This window comes from Acipenser ruthenus, chromosome 6 (genome assembly GCF_902713425.1).
Source record: "Acipenser ruthenus chromosome 6, fAciRut3.2 maternal haplotype, whole genome shotgun sequence".
In the NCBI taxonomy this organism is placed as follows: domain Eukaryota; kingdom Metazoa; phylum Chordata; class Actinopteri; order Acipenseriformes; family Acipenseridae; genus Acipenser; species Acipenser ruthenus.
In genome coordinates, this window is record NC_081194.1 from 28208474 (window position 1) to 28230171 (window position 21698).

The 21698-nt window shown below is 40.3% G+C and overlaps 1 protein-coding gene across 1 annotated transcript in view; it reads left to right on the forward strand.

The window, feature by feature from the left end:
* LOC117411017 (heme transporter FLVCR1-like) overlaps positions 1-17766 on the forward strand; it is a 32288-nt gene extending 14522 nt beyond the window's left edge. The window contains exons 3-10 of the mRNA XM_034018012.3: positions 3540-3680; positions 5842-5909; positions 7982-8085; positions 9324-9434; positions 10747-10852; positions 13643-13754; positions 14154-14221; positions 14656-17766. Of these exons, the coding sequence (XP_033873903.3) occupies positions 3540-3680; positions 5842-5909; positions 7982-8085; positions 9324-9434; positions 10747-10852; positions 13643-13754; positions 14154-14221; positions 14656-14739 (794 nt within the window). The 3' untranslated portion in view covers positions 14740-17766. The remainder of the gene's footprint in view (positions 1-3539; positions 3681-5841; positions 5910-7981; positions 8086-9323; positions 9435-10746; positions 10853-13642; positions 13755-14153; positions 14222-14655) is intronic.
* Positions 17767-21698: the final 3932 nt, after the last annotated feature.

Below are 21698 nucleotides of genomic sequence, written 5' to 3' on the forward strand. Positions count from 1 at the left end.
TGCATCAACAAAATAAAAAAGGGACAACTTTTTTTTTTTTTTTAAATCTGCCTGGTAGCATGTTCCTCAGAATGTGCTGCTTGCCCATTTTATGGTAGCGGGATGGTCTGCCTCTCCGCACATTGCGTGCCGTTTTGAAGCACTGTGTTTAATATATTTTCATGTTTGAACTGCTGGCTTCCTGTTAAAAATGCAGTCTTGCCTGCCGTCAGTTCCCCTGCATCCTGATAAAACGTGAAAAACATGGATTTTTTTAACATTGTCAAACTTAAGCCAGGGGAAATCTTTTAGCCACTGTTGGTTGAACTTGTATTTTACAACTGTGAACACGCTGTAACTAACTTGAAGTACCCTGTTCTCTTTCATCTTCTGACATACCTGCATTGCTCATTTCTTGTAAAGATGCCGACATATATGAATTTGTTATTTTCCTGATCTTGGTTTGACAAACTGTCTGGATACGAGTAGCCATCGCACTGATAAATCAGTGAAATTGGCAGTGTATGAGATTTGTAGTTTTTACTGTGTGATTAACAGTGGGCAGTGGATACCAATAAACTGCATTCCTAGAGTACATTACGATTGAGCTATGAGTTTAGATCCGACTGTGAGGTTTTGTTTTTTTTTCTTTTGTTTTATACTTTTCAGCTGAAAAAATAAATCATGTTTATTGTTTATAGTCAACCTTTAGGAATTTCTAGTCGCATACGTCATGCGCCTAAATTAAAATGTACGTTCGCACAAGCATTTTGTTAGTCTCATAAGCAGAACTGTTGGGATATTTTCATCTGTACTACTGGACGACACAGAAGGCTCTGCTCATCGCTGACACAAAAACTGTTGCATGCTTATATGCTAGTGCTTGTTCTGATTTGTCCCGAGATCCACCGAAAGTCTTTTGCGATCCACCCGTGGATCGCTATCCACGTATTGGCCACCACTGGCCTATGATATACGGGGCAAGGGCCGGGACTTCCAGCCAGATGAGCGGGTCTCAGTGCACTGACCCTGGTGGATAAAAGGACTGAGCCCTAAGCTGACCAGTCAGTGGGAGGGGCCCTGTGAAGTTCTTCTCCGGCTCTCGGAGGCGGTGTATCAGCTGAGGATTCAAGGGTAGAAGGTGGTCCTCCACCGGGACTGGCTTGCCCCCTTATTAGCCAGGGGTTGACCAAGGGGGGGACCACCCTTACAACACTGGACTCGGGTGCTACACAGGCATCGCTGACAAGGGTAGGGCCCACCGGTGAGGCGGCCCACCAGGACTCTGTGTCAGCGCCAACCACCCCACAGGACCGGCCTTGTGAGAAGGGATGCGTGGAAATGACTGGGAGAATTAGAGAAAGCAAGAGTGACGGAGAGGGGTGTGTGTGGGGAGATCGAGAGTGGGAAAAGACAAGGACAAAAGGAAACAAATACTAACTGCAGTCATTTCATTTCATTTTCGACTCGCAGTTCCCTTCTCTCACTTTATGATTTTATTTGATTAATTATTGTACAGAAATAAACGGCTTCAGCCTTCATTACTCATGGTTTCAGTCCCATTTCTGTCCCAGAAGAACCTAAAAATGCTACAATAATAATAATAATTATAATAATAATAATAAATTTAAAAAAAAAAAGTTAAGTAGAAAATATTTACTGTAAACTTTTCTTACCGTCTTCAGTTCAAACAGTAGCATCCGGGGGAGATCTTGACAAATGAATTGCTAACCAGGGAAATCTTAATAAATGTTACATAGCAAAGCCGACAGAGGGGACATACAGCATTCTATGTGATACAGAATGCTGTGCTGTAAAGTGGGAACAGCCACACGCAAGGATGGAGGTGCGTTATGGAGATTTTTAGATGGAGATTTTTTTTATTTTTCTTTCCCCCCATAGGTGACAGTTGCTTTAACAGGCGATAGCAGATGTGGATCGGGATTAACTGAAGTTTATCAGCCCTCATACACTTAATACGGTTTAAGTACACACACAGTTTGTTTACAAAAGGCAGCGACAACCGCATTAGTTAATCCTGTTTGGAACAAGTAGCAAATTTGGTTATTAATTCAGTTTGGTTACTTAATGCACAGTAGGTGCTTAGTGGATTTCTGCGCAAGTAATGATGTCATTGTTTATCAGACATTTCCGTGTCATTGTTTATCAGACATTTCCGTGTGATAAACATGACTAAAAAATAAAATATATAGGTGCCTGTGAACGTGTGGCTTGCAGTGCTCAGGTGTACAGGTGATACAGGTGCTCCAACAACGACAGACACAAAGTTACGGTTCAAAACGGTTCTTTATTTTATGTTCGTTCTCTGTTTTGAGAACGTTAAATAATAATGCTGGCTCTTCCCAGCAATGGGTATTGCCAGCATTTAAACCATGAGTTTCAGTCCCGAAATAATTGACTAGGATTCATTCGCTTTCTGTCACAGTGCCTGCTGAGCCAAGTTGATTTTGTAATATTGATGAATAGTAAATTCATAACAATAGTAAATAATGTATACATATAATATATGTATTTTTTATTTAATCAAAGTAAAGCTGTATAATAATAATTAAAAAAAAATGCTAACATTGTATTTTGGATTTGCAACTTAAATAAAATGTGGTACAATTCATGTCCCCAAACGGGACGGCAACTTGTTTTTCCACCGATACTGAACATCTCATCTGTGTGTTTTGGCACTCCAGGAAATGTCTCAGTAAATGACAAAGATGCATATACGACTCCTTAGACATGCATACATTTTTAATCCAGTCATTTGGAGACCACTCAAGTCGTTCCCACCAGCCTTCTGGTCGGAAGATCACCCAAATGTTTCGATCTAGAAAAAGCAAACCGGCGTCTCCGCTGGTTTTGCAGAAAAGAGCATAGCTGTGCTTGACAAACTCTTGATCTATTACGTACTGTACTTTCTTCCAAAACAAAAACACAGCCTCCATGGTAATGGTGGTCCGAGTTCAGTTGTTAGTTTAAACAGGGAGTCACTCACTTCAGTAATGAAAGGCGTGTGTGTACAACAAACAACTGCAGCGAGTGCAGTGTGTGGGTACAAAGCCAAAGTCAATCATGAATGCATTATTAGAGTGAATAAACAAAATATATCATGAAGCATTAACACCCAGTGCGACTGGCACAATACATCTTTATAAATGAGTAGAGCATTATATTTTGCAGTTAAGTTTTTGAATTGTGTGTTCGAGATAGAGTACGCAGGTTTGCAGTCATACAGTACAAAGCTCTCTGGTGTAGCTAAGACCTAGGAATTGGCAATAAGTAGGAACATTGTAATAGTGGATATGCCATGGAGGTAAATTATTACAAGTAACTTACTCTTGTGAGATTTTATGCATAGTGGGTTCATGCCTGAAAATAGCATAACTAGGAAATGTTCCCAATAATAAATTATTATTTTGGAAAGGCGTATCATTTAAAATCTAGTATTTTTTGTCCCCTCTTCATATGTCAATGTACAGTGTTACATATGTCTAGTTATACATTACTAATTTATACGTTACTAATGATCCTGCTTTATTTTGTTATAGTATTTAAGGAAAAGCCTCCACTCCCGCCAAGCCAGGCTCAGGCTGTGCTGTCAGAGAGCTCTCCCGAAGATTACTCCTACAAGCAATCAATAATCAACCTCTTCAAGAACTTTTCCTTTCTGCTTCTGCTAGTCAGTTATGGTGAGTAATACATAAATAAAGGTCCCCCAGTGGCTCTCATAGTAAAGGCACTGCTGTTCGGAGTGCAGGGTGAGCCATACAATTGTGGTTCAAGTCCCTGTTGCCAGTCATGGCTGGGGACATACAAGGAGGACTGCATAGGATGAGTGTAAAATCATCTAGGGGCATTGCTTCATTGTGCTTCAGTGTGCCCTACTGGACAGGTGTCCAGCGAGGCCAAACAATGACTTCCCAGTCTAGGTCCTTACCTCCAGGGTTTAGTAACATCTATTGCTTAAAGAGTGAAAAGATTGGCTTGACAGTGAGAGTGAAGGGTAACGTGTTGATTTTCAGTTCTCTTGATTGCAGTGGTGAGGCAGCATTCCAAGTGGGCATTTCAAACTGGGTAGGTACCATAGACACTGCCACTCTAAAGTAATCATATATGTATCCTCATTATAGATCAGGTTACCCACAGGTGTTAACAGTATCAGGGGTGAAAGTATTACAAATCTTAAAAGGAATTGACATAGTTAACCCATGCCAGTAATTTAAGTGCAGTAAAGAAAGCGGGGCCATAGGAAACAACTGGAACCTAAGTGGAGATAGACTTAGGACAGAAGGACGGAGTCGCTTCTTCACAGAGAGGGGTGAGGGCAGGGCTGCAGAATGTTCGCTCCCACACACACAACGTGCGCCAAAGGATTTAGTCTGGAGCTGAAATTTTCGCCGGCATCCAAAGGATATCATAAAGGTAAGTTCCCAACTTTCTTTACAAAACACTGCCTTAAGAGACTTTGGGACATATTTACTATTATCGGGATGGTGGGTATTTGGTTAAATGCGTTATTATTATTATTATTATTTATTTCTTAGCAGACGCCCTTATCCAGGGCGACTTACAATTGTTACAAGATATCACATTATTTTTCCTTTCTATGTATACCTTTCTATGTATTCGTTCCATCAAATGTTTTCAATTACAAATACAGTATTTTAAATGTATAATTCCAACAATCAGCTAGTTTATTTATTTGCTGCATAATGGCAATTTAGACTCCTGTTCGTACTTCTCCCCTCTATTTCAAACTTATAAATAATGTTATCATTTTAAACGTCATATTTACTTTAGATTTCCCCCGATACTGTTTATTTTATTTTTATAAAGATAAAGGTTGTTACTCAGAATAACAGTCAATGACATTGTTTGAAAAGTATTGTCTGCTATAACCTTAATATGTTTCAAATTATTTTTGAATTTTATACTCTCCTTTAAGAATTCAAACCAATTGATCCCTGTTAAGCCATTCATGTATCTCAAATTACAACTGAGACACATGTTAGGAGTAAAATTGATTTAATTAACATTTTTCTGTGAACTTTATTTCTCTGAAATCTATTGTCAGCTCCCGTGGTTAGGCGCCTGTCACAGATGGCTTTGTGTGGCGTGTGGGTGGTGACGTCAAGTTCAGGAAGTAACAGTCAAAAACAAAGTAGTCACTGAAACTGAAGGGTTATGGCTGCGCTCAGTGTTTTATTAAATAATAAAACAAAAGATTTAAGCAGAACACCAAACAAAAGGGCACAAGGGTCAAACAATAACATTAACAAGTGTATTGTATATAGCAATTGTTTCTCTCTCTCTCGACCGCCCGCACATAAACACAGTAAAGATTACGACGGACGGCTTTGTCCGCCCACATACGCATACAAATACAATAATACAGGGGCGGGGTGTACTCCGTCACAGCGCCTTAAATATTTACTAGAATAAAAGATAAAGCCAACATTATCACCTAGTAAATACAGGTGTCATTTACACAGCATGTTTAAATTAAATCCCTCCCAGCACACGCTGTGCTACAGTACCCAATTCGACCTTGTGTGTGTGTGTATTATACATGTAATTTTTTTGGTAAACTAAGATTTAAAATAAATAAATGCGCTTCATCAGCTGTCTTATCCATCTTGTCTCACCCATGCAGCTTTCCTATATTATAGAATGCATATCATGTTTGTCATTGACATTTTTTAAATCAGTTCAAAAGGACAGCCTTTTTACACAAAAAGTGTTTGCTACAAATGGCAGGTGTTTCCATTTTCATCTCATACCCCTGAACATCTCTTCCAAAAACTGTTCCTTTTTTTGTTTAAATCTCTGCTTTCCTTTAATTCTTTGTAGGTATATTGACTGGGTCGTTTTACTCTGTGTCAACACTACTGAATCAGATGATCATAGTGCACTATAAGGTATGTTTAACACAGGCTTTTCAAAAGGCTTGTGAATACTTATCATCTGGCAACATGTAAAACAAACACAACTGACCATATCAAAAACAAACACAAATGACCACATCAAAACAAACACAACTGGCCACATCAAAAACAAAGATAAATCCTCAGTTGTTTGAAAATATAAAGTTGATTAAATGAACACAACAGCAAAGAAAACTTACCTTTTAAGGTCAGCATAAGCCACCTTGGCAGCTTGGTGCCTCAGGTATTACCCTAGGCTGTAGTGTACTTCTTTTTTTTTTTTTTTTTTTTTTGCATTTACATTGTGTCTTATTAACAATAATAATAATAATACACTTGAAAACACTCACACTGAATAAAAACTATCAGGCTACAGAGGATTAACAAAACATTTTTTTTCTTATAGACATTGCATATCTGTGGTCTTACCAAAAACTGACTGTAGCAGAGCAGAGGCCCTGCACATGGATGAGTGTGTTTGGTGGATGTCCATCTTGGCTCAGGAGGACTAGCCTGGGGCCAAGATGGCCACCATTTGCACAGCCACCCACTAAATTGGTGTGGCGGATTGTCCCACCCCTATATATATATATATATATATATATATATATTATTTGTATTTTTGTTTGCGGCGCAGATCAAAACGCTGCGTATTTGTTGTTGTTTTTATAATTTAAAAACCTTGTGAGGATGCGTGGCTGATCAGCTACTGATTATTTAACTAGCTGACAGTCACGCATCCTTACGCATCCAGACTGTGGCTGAGGGGTAATAAGATAATTAACAGCTAGTTAACCCCTCGGCCAGAATATAAGAACCTGCAGCTGTCCGTGCTGGGGGGAGAGTGTACAGCAGGGAGTACGGGGAGCGGAGAGAGCGAAGAGAGAGAGAAACTACATTTGAAAACAACTGCTAAGTATCGTGCTGGTGCTAAAACCAGCACGCTTATTTGTTTGTTTATTTGTTTGGCCAACGTGCCCTTTTGTTTTGTTGTTTGTTTAAATCTTTTGTTTTGTTTTATTATTTAATAAATACGCTGAGCGCAGTAGCATTCAGCTTTACCCGCCCATCCATTGTTTTGTTTCTGGTACTTCCTGGTCCGTGACGTCACCACACACGCCACTCAACAGCTGCTCGACCACAATTTGGCTTAATTGTTTAATTGATTGGAATGTGGCCAGGTGGTGATTGGATGATTAATTGTCAAGCAATCCCTGGCCACATGGTATAAAATCACAAATAAATGTTTGTTTTGGGGAGAGTGCATAGAGAGTGTGTTGGAGAAAGTGCATAGAGAGGGTTCAATGAAGGCCCTGCCAAGCCTGAACGTGATGAGTTTAAAGAGAAGAGAAGATTTCAGTTAAGCTGTTGGCCAGCCTGAATAGTACAAGGTGTGTTTTGTTTGTAAAATAAAGATATATACAGGGAAATGGCTTAGCCGTCCTGTGTTAGGAAAAATACTGAAAGAAAAGTCTAAGTTGAGTTTATTTGTAAATAAGTGTGCCAAGGTGCTGAACTGCAGTTACTGGCTCTGTGTGTTTGCTACTCCTGTCCAAAATGGGTTCCAGGAGACCAGGAGACTGAGTTTGTGTCAACTTTTCTGTATCAAACCCCAAGTCTCCCTGGTGTGCCATGCAGTGGCCTGAAACCTAGTCTTCTGAAACCAAGTACCAATCTACAATGTGGCTTTGTGTTTCTTCAGCTTTAGGGATCATAAATCGAGCCCTAAGAGTATAAATATGCACGGTTTGCCAGTCACTCACCCATAGAAATAAGTGAAGAATAACCCAGGAATATAACTAACATCTTGATGATTAATTTAATTGTATTCTTAAATATGGTTAAAGCTTAATAAATAAATAAAACATTTTACTTGAAACAAAAACAGAAATTACTGCCTCTTGATCTGTTACAAATATGTTGTTTTTTTGTTTTAACATGCCCAAGGGTAATTTTGTTATTTTGACACATCTTTACCTCCCAGATTTTTTTTTTGGCAGGTCAAGATGTTTTGTATCTGATCTTAAACCTTTTTTGTGTTCACTTGCTTTCACTAATTTATGTAGGATGAAGAAGTAAATGCTGGACGTATTGGACTTACTCTAGTGGTTGCTGGGATGGTGGGCTCCATTATCTGTGGCTTCTGGCTGGATCTCACTAAAGCATACAAGTATGTGCAATTCTATTCAAATGTTAATTAAATAACAATCATACACAAATTTCACAAAATGTTTAACACAGGACATTCAGTTGACTCGTGTACACAATATATGTTACAGAACAGTATTTCTGTTAGTTTATTTTTTAAACTAGCAGCAAATAATTATATTAAAACGGTCACAAATAAAATGTCTTCTGTGCAGAAACAACCAAAAGATCAAACAATTGGAATCTTATACAGTTCTGTTTGTTTGCTATTGGTGTTCAAGTAATAAATAAAATAATAACTGAAAAAGCCTAAATCTCAGTGGCCTAATTACAAAATGAATTCCTGCAACAGCGATTATGCAGGAAGTTGTGGTGTATCGATTCATAGTATGAAATGTACACCCCCACAAACTGATTATTCGATTGATTGGTTTGAGCTCTCCATAGTACGGTGCTAATTCCCTTGCAACGGTCAGTGGGGTTGATTTGGGTACAGGGTTCTCCCCAGGTCGGCTGCAGAGGATTGTCGCCCCCGAAACACAAACACAACAAAAAAATGTTGTGTTTGTTCTCGCTTCTAAAGTGTTGCCTTAAGCCCTAATAAGCAGAACTGTTTGTGATTTTTTTTCAAAGCCAGCTGTCCAGTACTAGTTAATGTATTTTACTGATGCAAATACTCTGGGAGTAGGTCGAGGGGCACTGTTTTTAAGTTTTTTTTTCAGCCGGTAGCAATCAGTTTTAATCTTATGGCTAAAATTGCTAAAACCTTAGTTTTCAGGTTCAAACATGCTTTTTGTTGTGTTAGTGATAATTTGTTTCCTTTGAAGTTACTATAATTCACTTATACTGTAATGGGTTTTTAATATTGGTTAGAGCAACTAATCTGATTTGGAAAGAATTTCTGCACGTGTGCGTGTAACTGCTCAGACACTTGAACATAATCACAAGCACTATTCAAGTTGAATGAGAAAAATACAGTTTTGAAGCACACCGATTTCATTTTACAAGTTCTGGAGTTTTGCAAGAGCAGTTTGGCCAGGTTTAATATATTCACCGTGTAGAGTGCGAAAGACAGTTAGACAGACGGACATGCATAAGGGTCCACATTTTTTAACAAGGATCCTGTGTGAAATGTGTGACATATATAAAAATTCCAATACTACAAAACTAGTGAGCGATAATGTAAGGAATCTGAAGACTACCCAAGTTGTTTCTTTCTTCTAACTTTACTGATGTGTTTTAATCTCTCCCTTTTTCCAGAGGGACCACTTTAATTGTTTACCTCCTGTCCTTCATTGGAATTCTTATTTTCACCTTTACACTCGATCTTGGCTACCTCATTCTTGTATTTTTTACAGCAGGAATACTTGGGTAAGATATTTATCATTTCATTTAGTGTTTCTGATTAATTGTTCATACGTGTACAAAACTGTGTTTTTAAGTTATTTACTGCTATGATAAAGGATTAATTCCAGAATACTTCATTTGTAATAGTAACTAAGACAAAATCAAGAATACCAACTTTCGAGAGCACCTTTGTATAGTTATGAAATATTATACAGTTATCTTAACCCGTGTTCTTTTTCTTGTTGGGATTCGGTTTGTTTATCGTTTTATATTTCAGTTATCACAGGGGTGCTGTTAAAGTCACCAGGATGTAAAACTGAAACGAACTGAAGAGAAAATGATCTACAAAGTGGTTCCAAGAGCAATGAGAATACATTAGTCAAGATGTCGCACTCCAGGCCCTTACCAAGTTGCTGTTTAATTAATACCAAGTTCCCCTTTTTACTGCCCATTCAGTTTAACTTTAATATCATCAGCACAATAAAGCATCCCTCACCACCTTGTTGATTTCATAAGAGAGACATTTGTCTCAAATTCAAACTTGTGCCTTTCACTTGGAATGCAGTTTTAGTAAAGCATATAGAGAGATTTAGATATAGAGAGATTTAGAAATCATAAGCGGATCTGTCAGCTTTCTGATAGTGGGCCCTAGGATGACTGACAGCTCCTTTAATCAACATTGAAACAAAAGTTAATATTTTAGGCTTTTCGCACAGCAAGAGATTACTGGTTACAAAAGGAGAATTAACTGTGAGGATAAATAAATTACTTGGTAGCTGTTTAAAGAATCCTCAGCAAATTCCATAGTCTTTAGGCGCTTTTGTTTGCGAAGTTTCTGTTGACGTAACCATGGGCAGCAACTGGTTCTGGCTGCATTTAATGAGGAGCTATAATTATTATTTTCCCTAAATCAGCCTTTACTTTGAGATTGACATTGCTTAGAGCTTGCCTGAGAATCTTAAGTGCTGGCACTGAACAGCCATCTTCAGTCCATTACAAATCAAGTGACAGTATGACCTTTCAAAGCAAGTTCAAAGCCAGGTAAAGGCAGATTTAGAGAAAAAATATTGGAGCAACAGCACTCATAACTAGTCAGATGATTACAAACAATTAAAGGGTACATTTCAAGCTACTCACTTTAACCTAGCAGGAAATACATGTGGCTGGATTTTGGCTTCTTTGGTTTGTCAAGTAGACAAATGTACACTTTCTCAGCATACTGCAGTACATCTTTATAGAGTATGTAATGTAAAAAAAGGTCTGAAAGTGTTTTAAATCTCTAGTTTGCTCCACTGGAGAATGGCGATTTATTCCTAAACTCTCCCACTATTTTCAGTTTCTTTATGACAGGATACCTGCCACTGGGATTCGAATTTGGAGTTGAAATGACATATCCGGTGCCAGAAGGAACATCTTCTGGTCTCCTGAACGCTTCTGCACAGGTACCTATGGAAACCGTCAGAAAAAAAGTCCTTCAGAAAAGAAGAGCCAAGATATGAAAGTTTGTTGATTTTGCAGAGTAGTTCTATTTTATGTATTCACCTAATTTAAAACTGTATAACTAGGAATGACTCACTGAGGTTCAACAGGTTCTACAGTCATATAAGAAATACACATTACTTTACAAGGTACAGTGGTGGCATAGAAGACTGTGGGTAAATGTAAAGGACCAAAACAACCATTATAACACTGTCACTGTCAGTGAAGGGAGCTAACCATTGGTGCTTGCAGCCATACGCACGGTACGCACTGTGCGTACCATTGGCTTGCAAAAATTCGGCTTCATAAGTGTGGACTCACATATAATCTCGTGCGATCGGTCGAAGCGAAACAGACATTTTAAGCTTATAGGATTGTACTGCTTATTTAGAGGTAGTAATGAGCAAGCGGAAGCAGGTAAGTTAGGTTGAAGCCTTGAAAAAGAGTGAAAATCTTCTGCTGTTCTTCCAGGATTGAGCCCGGTAATGCACATTATACAAGTTTCATTAGTATTTAAATTTTATCAGTGTCTTATATTAAAATGAATAATACATTTCCTAATCATTAACACATAATTGGCATAATTTTTTTTGTTAAATTTGGAATCGGCAATTATTCCCCATGCTGACTCGGGAGAGGCGAAGACGGACACACGCGTCCTTCGAAATGTGCGCCGTCAGCCGTCCACTTCTTTTCACTCTGCAGGCCTGCCATGCAGCCACCTCAGAGCTACAGCGTCAGAGGACCACACAGTTCTGGGCAATTTACAGGCAGACCCGCAGGCGCCCAGCCAATCCACAGGGATCCCTGTGTGCTGTGAGCCGAGGACACCCTGGCCGACCTAATCCCTCCACCACCCGGGCAGCGCTCGGTCAATTGGGCACCGCCACCTGGGAGCTCCCATCCACAGTTGGCAGTGGAATAGCCTGGACTCGAATCGGCAACCTCCAAGCTATAGGGCGCATCCTGCACTCCACGCAGAGTGCCTTTACCGGATGCGCCACTCGGGAGCCCCCAGCACATAATTGCCAAGTTGTATTATTATTATTATTATTATTATTATTATTATTATTATTGAATTGCCTGTTTCGTCACAATGTGCAAGATAAAAAAAAAGTTTATGTTTATACAACATGCTTAGGGGGTGAGTAGTGATTACATTAGTTGTAACTGTTGTGAGAGTATTATTAGAAATTGAACCAGAATAACAGATTTGTGAGAGTTTTTCCCCTAGTTTAAGTCTGTATTTCAAATAGTTTTATTTGAACCTTTTATTGTTGTCTTGGACTATTTGGCTGTCACTGTAGTTGCTGTTCTGTCTCGATGGCAGCGCGCTGTGTTTATTCATTTTTAGACAGGGAAATGATGATGCAATTTGATTGCGATTTTCTAATGTGACAGTGTAGGTGCTGTGAAACTCAGGAAAGAACGAAAATGCAGCACTCTGATAGGCTGAAACACTTTACAGCATGTTGATGCAGAGTCGTTATCGGCATGAGATGGGATGTCGGTGTGGTTCAGTTTGTGAAAGATTTCTGGGGGTGCTCCTGGAACAACTACACATACATGCACAGCTTTGAAAAATTGAGCAGAATCTGGATAATGATGTCTTTAAGTTTTAAAAAGGAAGCAGCTTTATCCTACGTGTGAGTTAACCAAATAAAAAATAAAAAATAAAAAAATCAATTGCCATTTTGTGATAAGAAATTCAAGTCACAAACACAAGACCATCTAAAAAATGTGTATTCATTTTTAAGTTGGATAAAGAGAAAATGGACAGCCCTTAGTACATTGTATGCTTTCCATCGCTCACCAATACACACTTCAGAAGCATCACAAGTAATGTGTTTAATGTTATATATTATATATAGAATATTGTCTAGAGTGCTCCACGAGAGGTGAGAGGCCTGACTGTACCCAATACTATCTATTAAATAAATAGTTCAATAAGAATAATTTAATCAGTATAGCCAATCTACATGCAATGTAATTTCCATCTGATACAAGGACATTTCAGATGGTTGTATATGCATTGCTGTGACAGGGATGGCGTTGTGGTGACGTCAGGCCAGAGTGAAGGAAAGAAAACAAACCCCAAAATACTGCAGTTGCAAAAAGACGCTGCGCGCCGTTTATTTTGAACAACAAAAATAAAATAAATATTTAAATAGAAAACACTGCTCACAGAGCAAAACAAAAGTTTAAACAAAACAAATCTCGAACACAAAACAACTAAACAGTACAGGTCAGGCTGGGCAAACGCTTTCACTGATCCTGTATTACTATTTCTCTCTCGCTCCACTTGCTCTCGTGCCTCCTCTGAACAGTGCAGAGAGTTGCAGGCTTTTATTTACTGTGGCCGAGGGGTTAATTGTCAATTATCTCATTACCCCCTCGGCCACAATCTGCACAAGGTTTTTAATTATTCCTGGCAGAGGACGAGCACTAATCTCGCCTCTGTCAGAACATTTTAAATAAAACAAAACAATAACAAAACATACAGCGCTTCGCCGTCATATTTACAAAACAATAAACCATAAATAAAACAATAACAAAACAATACATTGCACAGGGGCGGAGGGGAAGACCACGTTCTAAAAGTAAATAAACAAATACATGTACAGGGCTCCTCGCCCTGTTACAATTGCTATAAAGTTAAATGAAATATAATGCTTACCTGTCTTCAGTGTGTAATGCTCGCTTGCAGACAGCCTGTAAAATGATGATTGCCCCCCTTTTGTTTTTCCTTTGAGGTATTTGGAATTATTTTCACCTTAATTCAAGGGAAATTAACAACGGATTATAATCCCCTTGCCGGAAATATTTTCCTCTGTGTCTGGATCTTTATAGGAGTCATTTTAACAGGTTGGTGGTCCAATATTATGGGACAAGGCACAAGATACTTTTTGAGCTTGTCTTTATCGCTAAACACAAAAAGACTATTGTTTGCTTCCTGAGCTGTAATAGAGCTTCAAGGTTATATTTTTTAAAGCTTTTCATGTTTGGGCTCTGAATTGTATATTATTACTGCTACAAATAGCAGAAGCATGGTCTGTAGTGTTAGACTCTCAGAGTGCTCTAATGACAAGGTCTAATGAAGCTTGTGTTTTAATGGGGAGGTAGCTTGTAACTGAAATAACAGTCTTGGTCTTTTATTGTTTGTAAATACTTCTGACCTTTTACTTTTTAACAATTACATTTAAAGATACTTTATTTATAGTTTTTTCACATCATATGCATTTTAACACTTTTTCTAATTTACAGCCTTAATCAAATCTGAGTTGAAAAGACACAATGTTAATATGGGGATTACAAACAAAGCTGTACAAGCAGTAAGTAACAAAATATATTTTTTTTATTTACTTTGTTGGTGGTAGAGGAGGATAACACATTGACATTTTTATGTGCTTTATTATATTATTAATAATCTAAAAACATTTGCTGAAAAAATCCTAGTTGGAGCATGAGGCCAGGTTTTACTACTTTTGTAGCTAGGTTACCAGCACCACAGTGTTTCTAAAAAGGTTATGGTTCTCACACGCTGAGAACTAAATCAATTTAGCTCAGTAATACTAATTAAATACTCACCCATAAACACACAGCAGGTTACAGAATTATATAATTACCAGTTTGTGTTAAAGTGAGAGCCAACTGCTTTACATTGCTGTATGTCAAAGGCTAGACCCCTATCTATGTTCGGGTTGGAATCATGCAATTCAGTAACAGTTGCTAACCCACGCTTTTTAAACTTCCTTGTTGCCCTCAGGTTCCTGTTGAGAGCCCGTCTGAGCCACCCACCAATGGCATCCTGTTAAAATCAGCACTGGTCTCCCACGAAACATCAATATAAAAACTGAGGAGGGACAGAGAAAGAGAGTGTTGAAGTGAAACAGCACAACATTTTGCTTCTGATCCAAGTCTGTAACAGGAAACTGCCCCCTGAGGTCACTCGAAATGTATTTTTTTTATATATATTTACTTTTTCATGTATTTTTACAGCATGAATAAGCTTTTATTTTAATTTTAATTTTAACAGCTATCATTTTGTAATCTATCTTTATTCCGCTGTGTCGCTGAGCGGAATAAAGATAGATTACAACAATTTAGGTTTGTACTTTTATTCATTCATTGTACTTGTTACATAAACAATAAACTACCCATGTGTCCAGCCATCCTTGTGAGCATGGACAGTTCATATAGAAACATATTTAGATGCTGCTATTATATTTAGGAATTAATTTCTTGCTGTCTTTGCGCTGTGCTTTGTTTTCTGAGTTTAGTTCGTGATTGCCCAATTAAGCTTCCTACTCTCCCTGGTTATCCCCTGTGTGGGATGCATATCACTTGGCAACAGTGATACAATGGAGGCACCTGAGCATACAGTGAAAACCACTTAATAGAATCAATGGAAATTGCAATCAAAAACTGCATTAATTTATCTTCAACCAATGTAAAATCTAAAACCTTATTGAATCAACAGGTTTAGGTGATCAAAATAAAGATATACAAACATGAGCACATTTCATTGTACAGCTATTATAATAAGTGCTCAATTCAGGTAACCAGTAACAGTATTCTGTGTTTTCCACTATACAGTAGTCTCTGGCTAAGAGAACACCCCTCGGGGAAGCAAGTGAAGTGTTCTCTTAGCCAAAGTGTTCTCTAAGACAGAGTTGACCACCGGAGACAATATGCCAAGGACAACCAATAAGTATTATTACTTATGTCATGACGCATGTGCATCAACATAAAAAAAGAACAGATTAAGAGAAAAGCAATAGGCAAGCGTATGTTAATGAACATAATAAACTGACTCAAACTAACGTTAATAAATAAACTGACAAACTAAATTAACAAAGCACCCCTTCATATGGTAAAAATGCAGCAGCGACTGTAACAGTAATTATGAATATGAGAATTGATTTTAACACAGTGGTTATTAACATAGGACCCCTACACCCCTAAAAATGCAGCAGCAGCTCTAGATTACTCTGGTGATGACAAGTCAGTTTTGAAAATACTGAATAAACCATTTGAATCTGAGTTTAATGATCAGGTATCTTGTTACAAAACTGTACTGTATCAGTTGTGAATCGGTTAGCAACGAATCGCTATTGGTGCCAAAAAGGTGTTCTTTTAAGCGAAGTTCCTGTTCCTTTAGGCGGAGCATTTACAATGGGAAAATTGAGTTTCACCACAAGGTTGTTCCCTAAGCCGAAGTGTTCTCTTAGGTGTTTCTATACACAGAGACTGCTGTATCTAGAGAACCATATACCCAGCTGTGAGGAAAATTAATTTAAAGATCTAAAAGCAAACCCAGAACTGATTTCCACTACAAGTATCTAACAATAGAGATAACTCCTTCCAATACTGGTTCAAAGCACTTTACAGAAGGAGTGTCACGTACAACACATAGCATGCAATGGAAGCTACAAGTCATCTGTTGACTGAAGTTACAAAAAAAGTAAAAAAAAAATTAAAAAATACACACTGAGAGATAAAGGCTAAAATGGCCACATTTTAGTACGTTTAAAATTGTCATATTTTAGTGATTCAGTCAATCAAATAATATATGTATTAAAAAAAAAAAAAGACTACAAAAAAACAACCTTTTATTTTAGCAAATAATGTAGCTAACCTGTTTTGGGTTCCATTTTAAACTAAATATATAGGTTTCTTGCACAAAATGGAGTTGTAAATGGCACTCTATCAATATCTTTCTACTCTTAGTAAACAAATGAAATGGCAGAAAATTTTATGTTCTGTTTGGGTTTTTTGTGAAATGACAACTAAGTTGAGAGATACCGATTGCAAAAGCGTACATTGGCAAAATAAATTATATGTAGATTGATGTAAGTTTTGTTTATACAACAATACTTAAATATTAACAAAAAAGCTTTTGGAACCTGCAAAATATGTGAGAGTCTTTAGGGAGGTCTAATGAAGGTTAACAAGCAACTTAACTGTCAGTGTATGGAAACGAGGGACAAGCGATCTTCCCTTTCCTTTTTTATCTAGAGAATGGCTCATTAAATGTGTAATGTTTTGTCGATTATAGTGTTGTTACTGTCAGTTATGATTTACTGAGGTATGTGAATTATCAAGTTTAATGGCACAAAATGAATAACATGAAAACACAAGATTACATGCACATCTTAAACTTCTGTATTTATTCATTCATTTAGGATAAATGTTAGTAATTATTATATACTTGAAGAATATATATATATGCTGTATTTTGTAGCTGCTTCACATGTATTAAGAAGTAAATGATAAACATATCCTATATATGACTGAAATGGCAATCTGTACTCCAACTGTGTGAAAAATGTTCTGGATTCTTTAGGATTTCTGCCAGGTATGGATAAAAGGTACTGACAGAATGTTAAAGTTTATATTATCTACATGTTACTAATATTTAATATCCTGATATGTGCATGATGTATCTTTCTTTATTGCAGGCACTGCTTATATCATTATTTGCCTTGCTTACTTACTATTCAGAAACCCATGGGTGAAGCTTGTGCAATACTGCAATGCTTCCCTACCCAGTTCTCCTCAGTCTGCATTCTTTTTGCGGAATAGCATAGCAAATAATGCTTCATCTAAGCAAACACAACAATAGAGAAACATACATAACTTGCATATATTAGTAGATTACATGAAGTGTACCTTTAACTTACAGTCCACTGTAAAACTTGAATCAAGTCTGTTTTGTTAGACTACCTTTTGACAATCCATTACTTTTTAGACTGGACCTTTTACCAGACCCTTTTACAAACCAAACCACTGAGTTTGCTCATGGTAATTGGTCTAACCTGTTATACTACAATTGTGCCTACTTTTGCTTTGTTTAAAATGACATTTGTTTGTGTGATTTTATCTATGGGTCATTGTCACAAAGACGGCCAGAGTGGGTGGCGTCAGACCAGAAGCAGGAAGGAATACAGAGAGACGGTGGTTGTGATGATGAGCCGAGTGCAATGGCTGCACTCAGCGTTTAATAACAAATAAAAGGGTTGTAAACAGCACAAAACACGGGACACGGCACTTGCGCCAAAATAAAGAGACAGACAAAACGGACTAAACACTAAACAGACGGTGCAGGACAGACAGACGAACACGGTGAGTACAAACAAAACACTTATTATATTTATAATTACGCTTTTAACTCTCCTTCTCTCTCACCCGTTCTCCACTCTCTGAACACCTAACCCTGAGTGCAAGAAATGTGCGTCTATATATACTATTGTGCTGGGATTCAATTACTAATTAATTATTCACTTGAATCCCAGCACGTGAATTAATTCTGTGCAACCCCGTGCTCACATATTACATTTAACCAGCACGTGAAGTGATTTGTGCTCTCCTCGTGCCTAAATACAAATCTACACTTTTTAAATATACGTGAAACACAGACCCGTTTATATCCCGTGGATCAATCTATACACCAACATTAACATACGCACCCATACATACATACACAGAACACACAAATGCACACAGGGGCGGGGCACTTTGCCACATATACCCCCCCTTGTGCGCAGCACACATGGCCTCAACGGCCACCTCCCCCCTTAAATACCCAGCAGTCCAGGCCAAAGTCTCGGGCTGGGAAGGGAGGCTTCAGTGGGCCCATGGCTGGAAATGCTGTCAGCTCCCCTGCCGGTAGTGGCACGGCTGACAGCATGCTGGTCCCGTCCTGCAGCGAAAAAGCTGCGGGGGCAGGTGGTCCCCCGACCTCCCCCTTCTTCATAGCCGGCAGCTCCCTCCTGTGGGGCTCCGGCCACAAGAACTCCTGCAGCGAAACTGCTGCTGGGGAAAGTGGTCTCCAGACCTCCTCCCCCTTCTTTGTGGCCGACAGCTCCCCTTTCTGGGGCTCCAGCCACCGTACTCCCCGTGGTGGAAGTACGGGAAGCAGAGACAGCTCCTGCTGTTCTGCTTCTGGCGGTGGTGGAGGCAGAGGCAGCTCCTGCTCCTCTGCTCCTGGAAGTGGCAGAGGCAGCTCCTGCTCCTCTGCTCCTTCCGGTGGTGGTGGCGGAGGCAGAGGCAGCTCCTGCTCCTCTGCTCCTTGCGGTGGTGGTGGCGGAGGCAGAGGCAGCTCCTGCTCCTCTGCTCCTTGCGGTGGTGGTGGCGGAGGCAGAGGCAGCTCCTGCTCCTCTGCTCCTGGAGGTGGTGGAGGCAGAGGCAGCTCCTGCTCCTCTGCTCCTGGAGGTGGTGGAGGCAGAGGCAGCTCCAGCTCCTCTGCTCCTGGCGGTGCTGGCTCCCTCTGCTGTGGCGGCTGGGCATGTGTGCGCCGTGCTGCCTTCAGCAGCATAGCGAGAGGCTGCTGGGGGACACCAGCATCCTGCCCTTCTCCCCCCCAAAAATTCTCAGGGGGTTGAGCCTGTAACCCCTCCCCTTCCGGCTCTTGGGGCTGAACCAGCAGGCATTTTCCCTCTGCTGGTGGCTTGGGTCCCAGGGCTGTGGAAGCCCCGACTTGCCTCCCTTTGGGCTGTGGACGCACCGACTCCTCCCTTTTGGGCTGTGGACGCACCGACTCCTCCCTTTTGGGCTGTGGACGCACCGACTCCTCCCTTTTGGGCTGTGGACGCACCGACTCCTCCCTTTTGGGCTGTGGACGCACCGACTCCCCCCTCTTGGGCTGTGGACGCACCGACTCCCCCCACTCAGGCGTAGGACGTTCGGGCTCCTCCCACTCAGGCGTAGGACGTTCGGGCTCCTCCCACTCAGGCGTAGGACGTTCGGGCTCCTCCCACTCAGGCGTAGGACGTTCGGGCTCCTCCCACTCAGGCGTAGGACGTTCGGGCTCCTCCCACTCAGGCGTAGGACGTTCGGGCTCCTCCCATTTGGGCTGTGGACGCTCAGGCTCCTCCCATTTGGGCTGTGGACGCTCAGGCTCCTCCCGCTTGGGCTGTGGACGCTCAGGCTCCTCCCCATAGCTGCGGAAGGGACAGTGGGCGAACAGGTGATCCTGGTCGCAGAGGAGGCACCCCGGCGATGGCTTGTTACATCGCCGTGGATGCCTGGCCCTTAGGCGGCACTCCTCCTCCCTGTCCTTCACCTCTTTATCCGTCTCTGCCTCCCGCTTGGGCTGTGAAGGCAAAACCAGCAGGCATTCACCCTCTGCTGGTGGAGATGGGGACAGCAGGTACTCACCCTCTGCTGGTGGAGATGGGGACAGCAGGTACTCACCCTCTGCTGGTGGAGATGGGGACAGCAGGTACTCACCCTCTGCTGGTGGAGATGGGGACAGCAGGTACTCCTCTGCTGGTGGTCCTGCTACCTGGGCTGCTGTTCCATTTATGGTTGCCCCCAGGTAGCTGAGGACAAACTCCACACCTTCCTCCAAGGTGTTTGGGGTGTGTTCCTGCTGATAGGCCTCCCATCTCTCACTGTCCATCATCCACAGGGCCTGGACGACTATGGGCAGAGACTGGGCCTCCAGCCCAGCATTCTCCAGGAACCAGTCCCGCCATTTTGTGGCGTCTTCTGCCATTATATTTTTCTCTTTTTTTTTTTTTTTTTTTTTTTTAAACAAAACCCCTCCTGGTCTGACGCTTGGAGGCGCGGCTATCCCACGATGACACCACGTGTCACAAAGACGGCCAGAGTGGGTGGCGTCAGACCAGAAGCAGGAAGGAATACAGAGAGACGGTGGTTGTGATGATGAGCCGAGTGCAATGGCTGCACTCAGCGTTTAATAACAAATAAAAGGGTTGTAAACAGCACAAAACACGGGACACGGCACTTGCGCCAAAATAAAGAGACAGACAAAACGGACTAAACACTAAACAGACGGTGCAGGACAGACAGACTAACACGGTGAGTACAAACAAAACACTTATTATATTTATAATTACGCTTTTAACTCTCCTTCTCTCTCACCCGTTCTCCACTCTCTGAACACCTAACCCTGAGTGCAAGAAATGTGCGTCTATATATACTATTGTGCTGGGATTCAATTACTAATTAATTATTCACTTGAATCCCAGCACGTGAATTAATTCTGTGCAACCCCGTGCTCACATATTACATTTAACCAGCACGTGAAGTGATTTGTGCTCTCCTCGTGCCTAAATACAAATCTACACTTTTTAAATATACGTGAAACACAGACCCGTTTATATCCCGTGGATCAATCTATACACCAACATTAACATACGCACCCATACATACATACACAGAACACACAAATGCACACAGGGGCGGGGCACTTTGCCACAGTCATTTAGTCATGTTTTATTGGTAACTGGTTTCACAGATTGCTTATGACAAGACAATATTACAATGATAAATGTACATGGTAATTTAGCAATTTTCCCATGTTTATACTATGTATTTACCATAGTTTTCTATGGTTTGTCATATTTTTACCATACCTCCCTGGGATTTATTACACTGCTATTCTTTTACTGTGGTAAACTTTTGTAGGGGTTAACCCTTGCTGACTACATATTTTCCACTGTTAATACTGAGGGCAAAGTATTCAACCAGCAAGGTTTTATTAATCAAGCATCTTTTCTGACAATTCCTTCTTGTGGATGAAAAATGAAGTTGACTTCGCAATGTGTGTGTTGGGGGTGTGTGTGTGTGTGTGTGTATACAATATATAAACGGACTCATACCACTCACGGTTCTAGCCCCTTTAAAAACTGACCCAGCACACAGAAATTAGAGGTTCAGCGCTTATGCGCACTTTTAATTCACATAAAATAAAACAAACACAAAATAAACATCTAACTCTAACACAGATTATTCCCTGACTAACTCACAGGACGGCTAAGCCATTTCCCCACCAAACAAAAA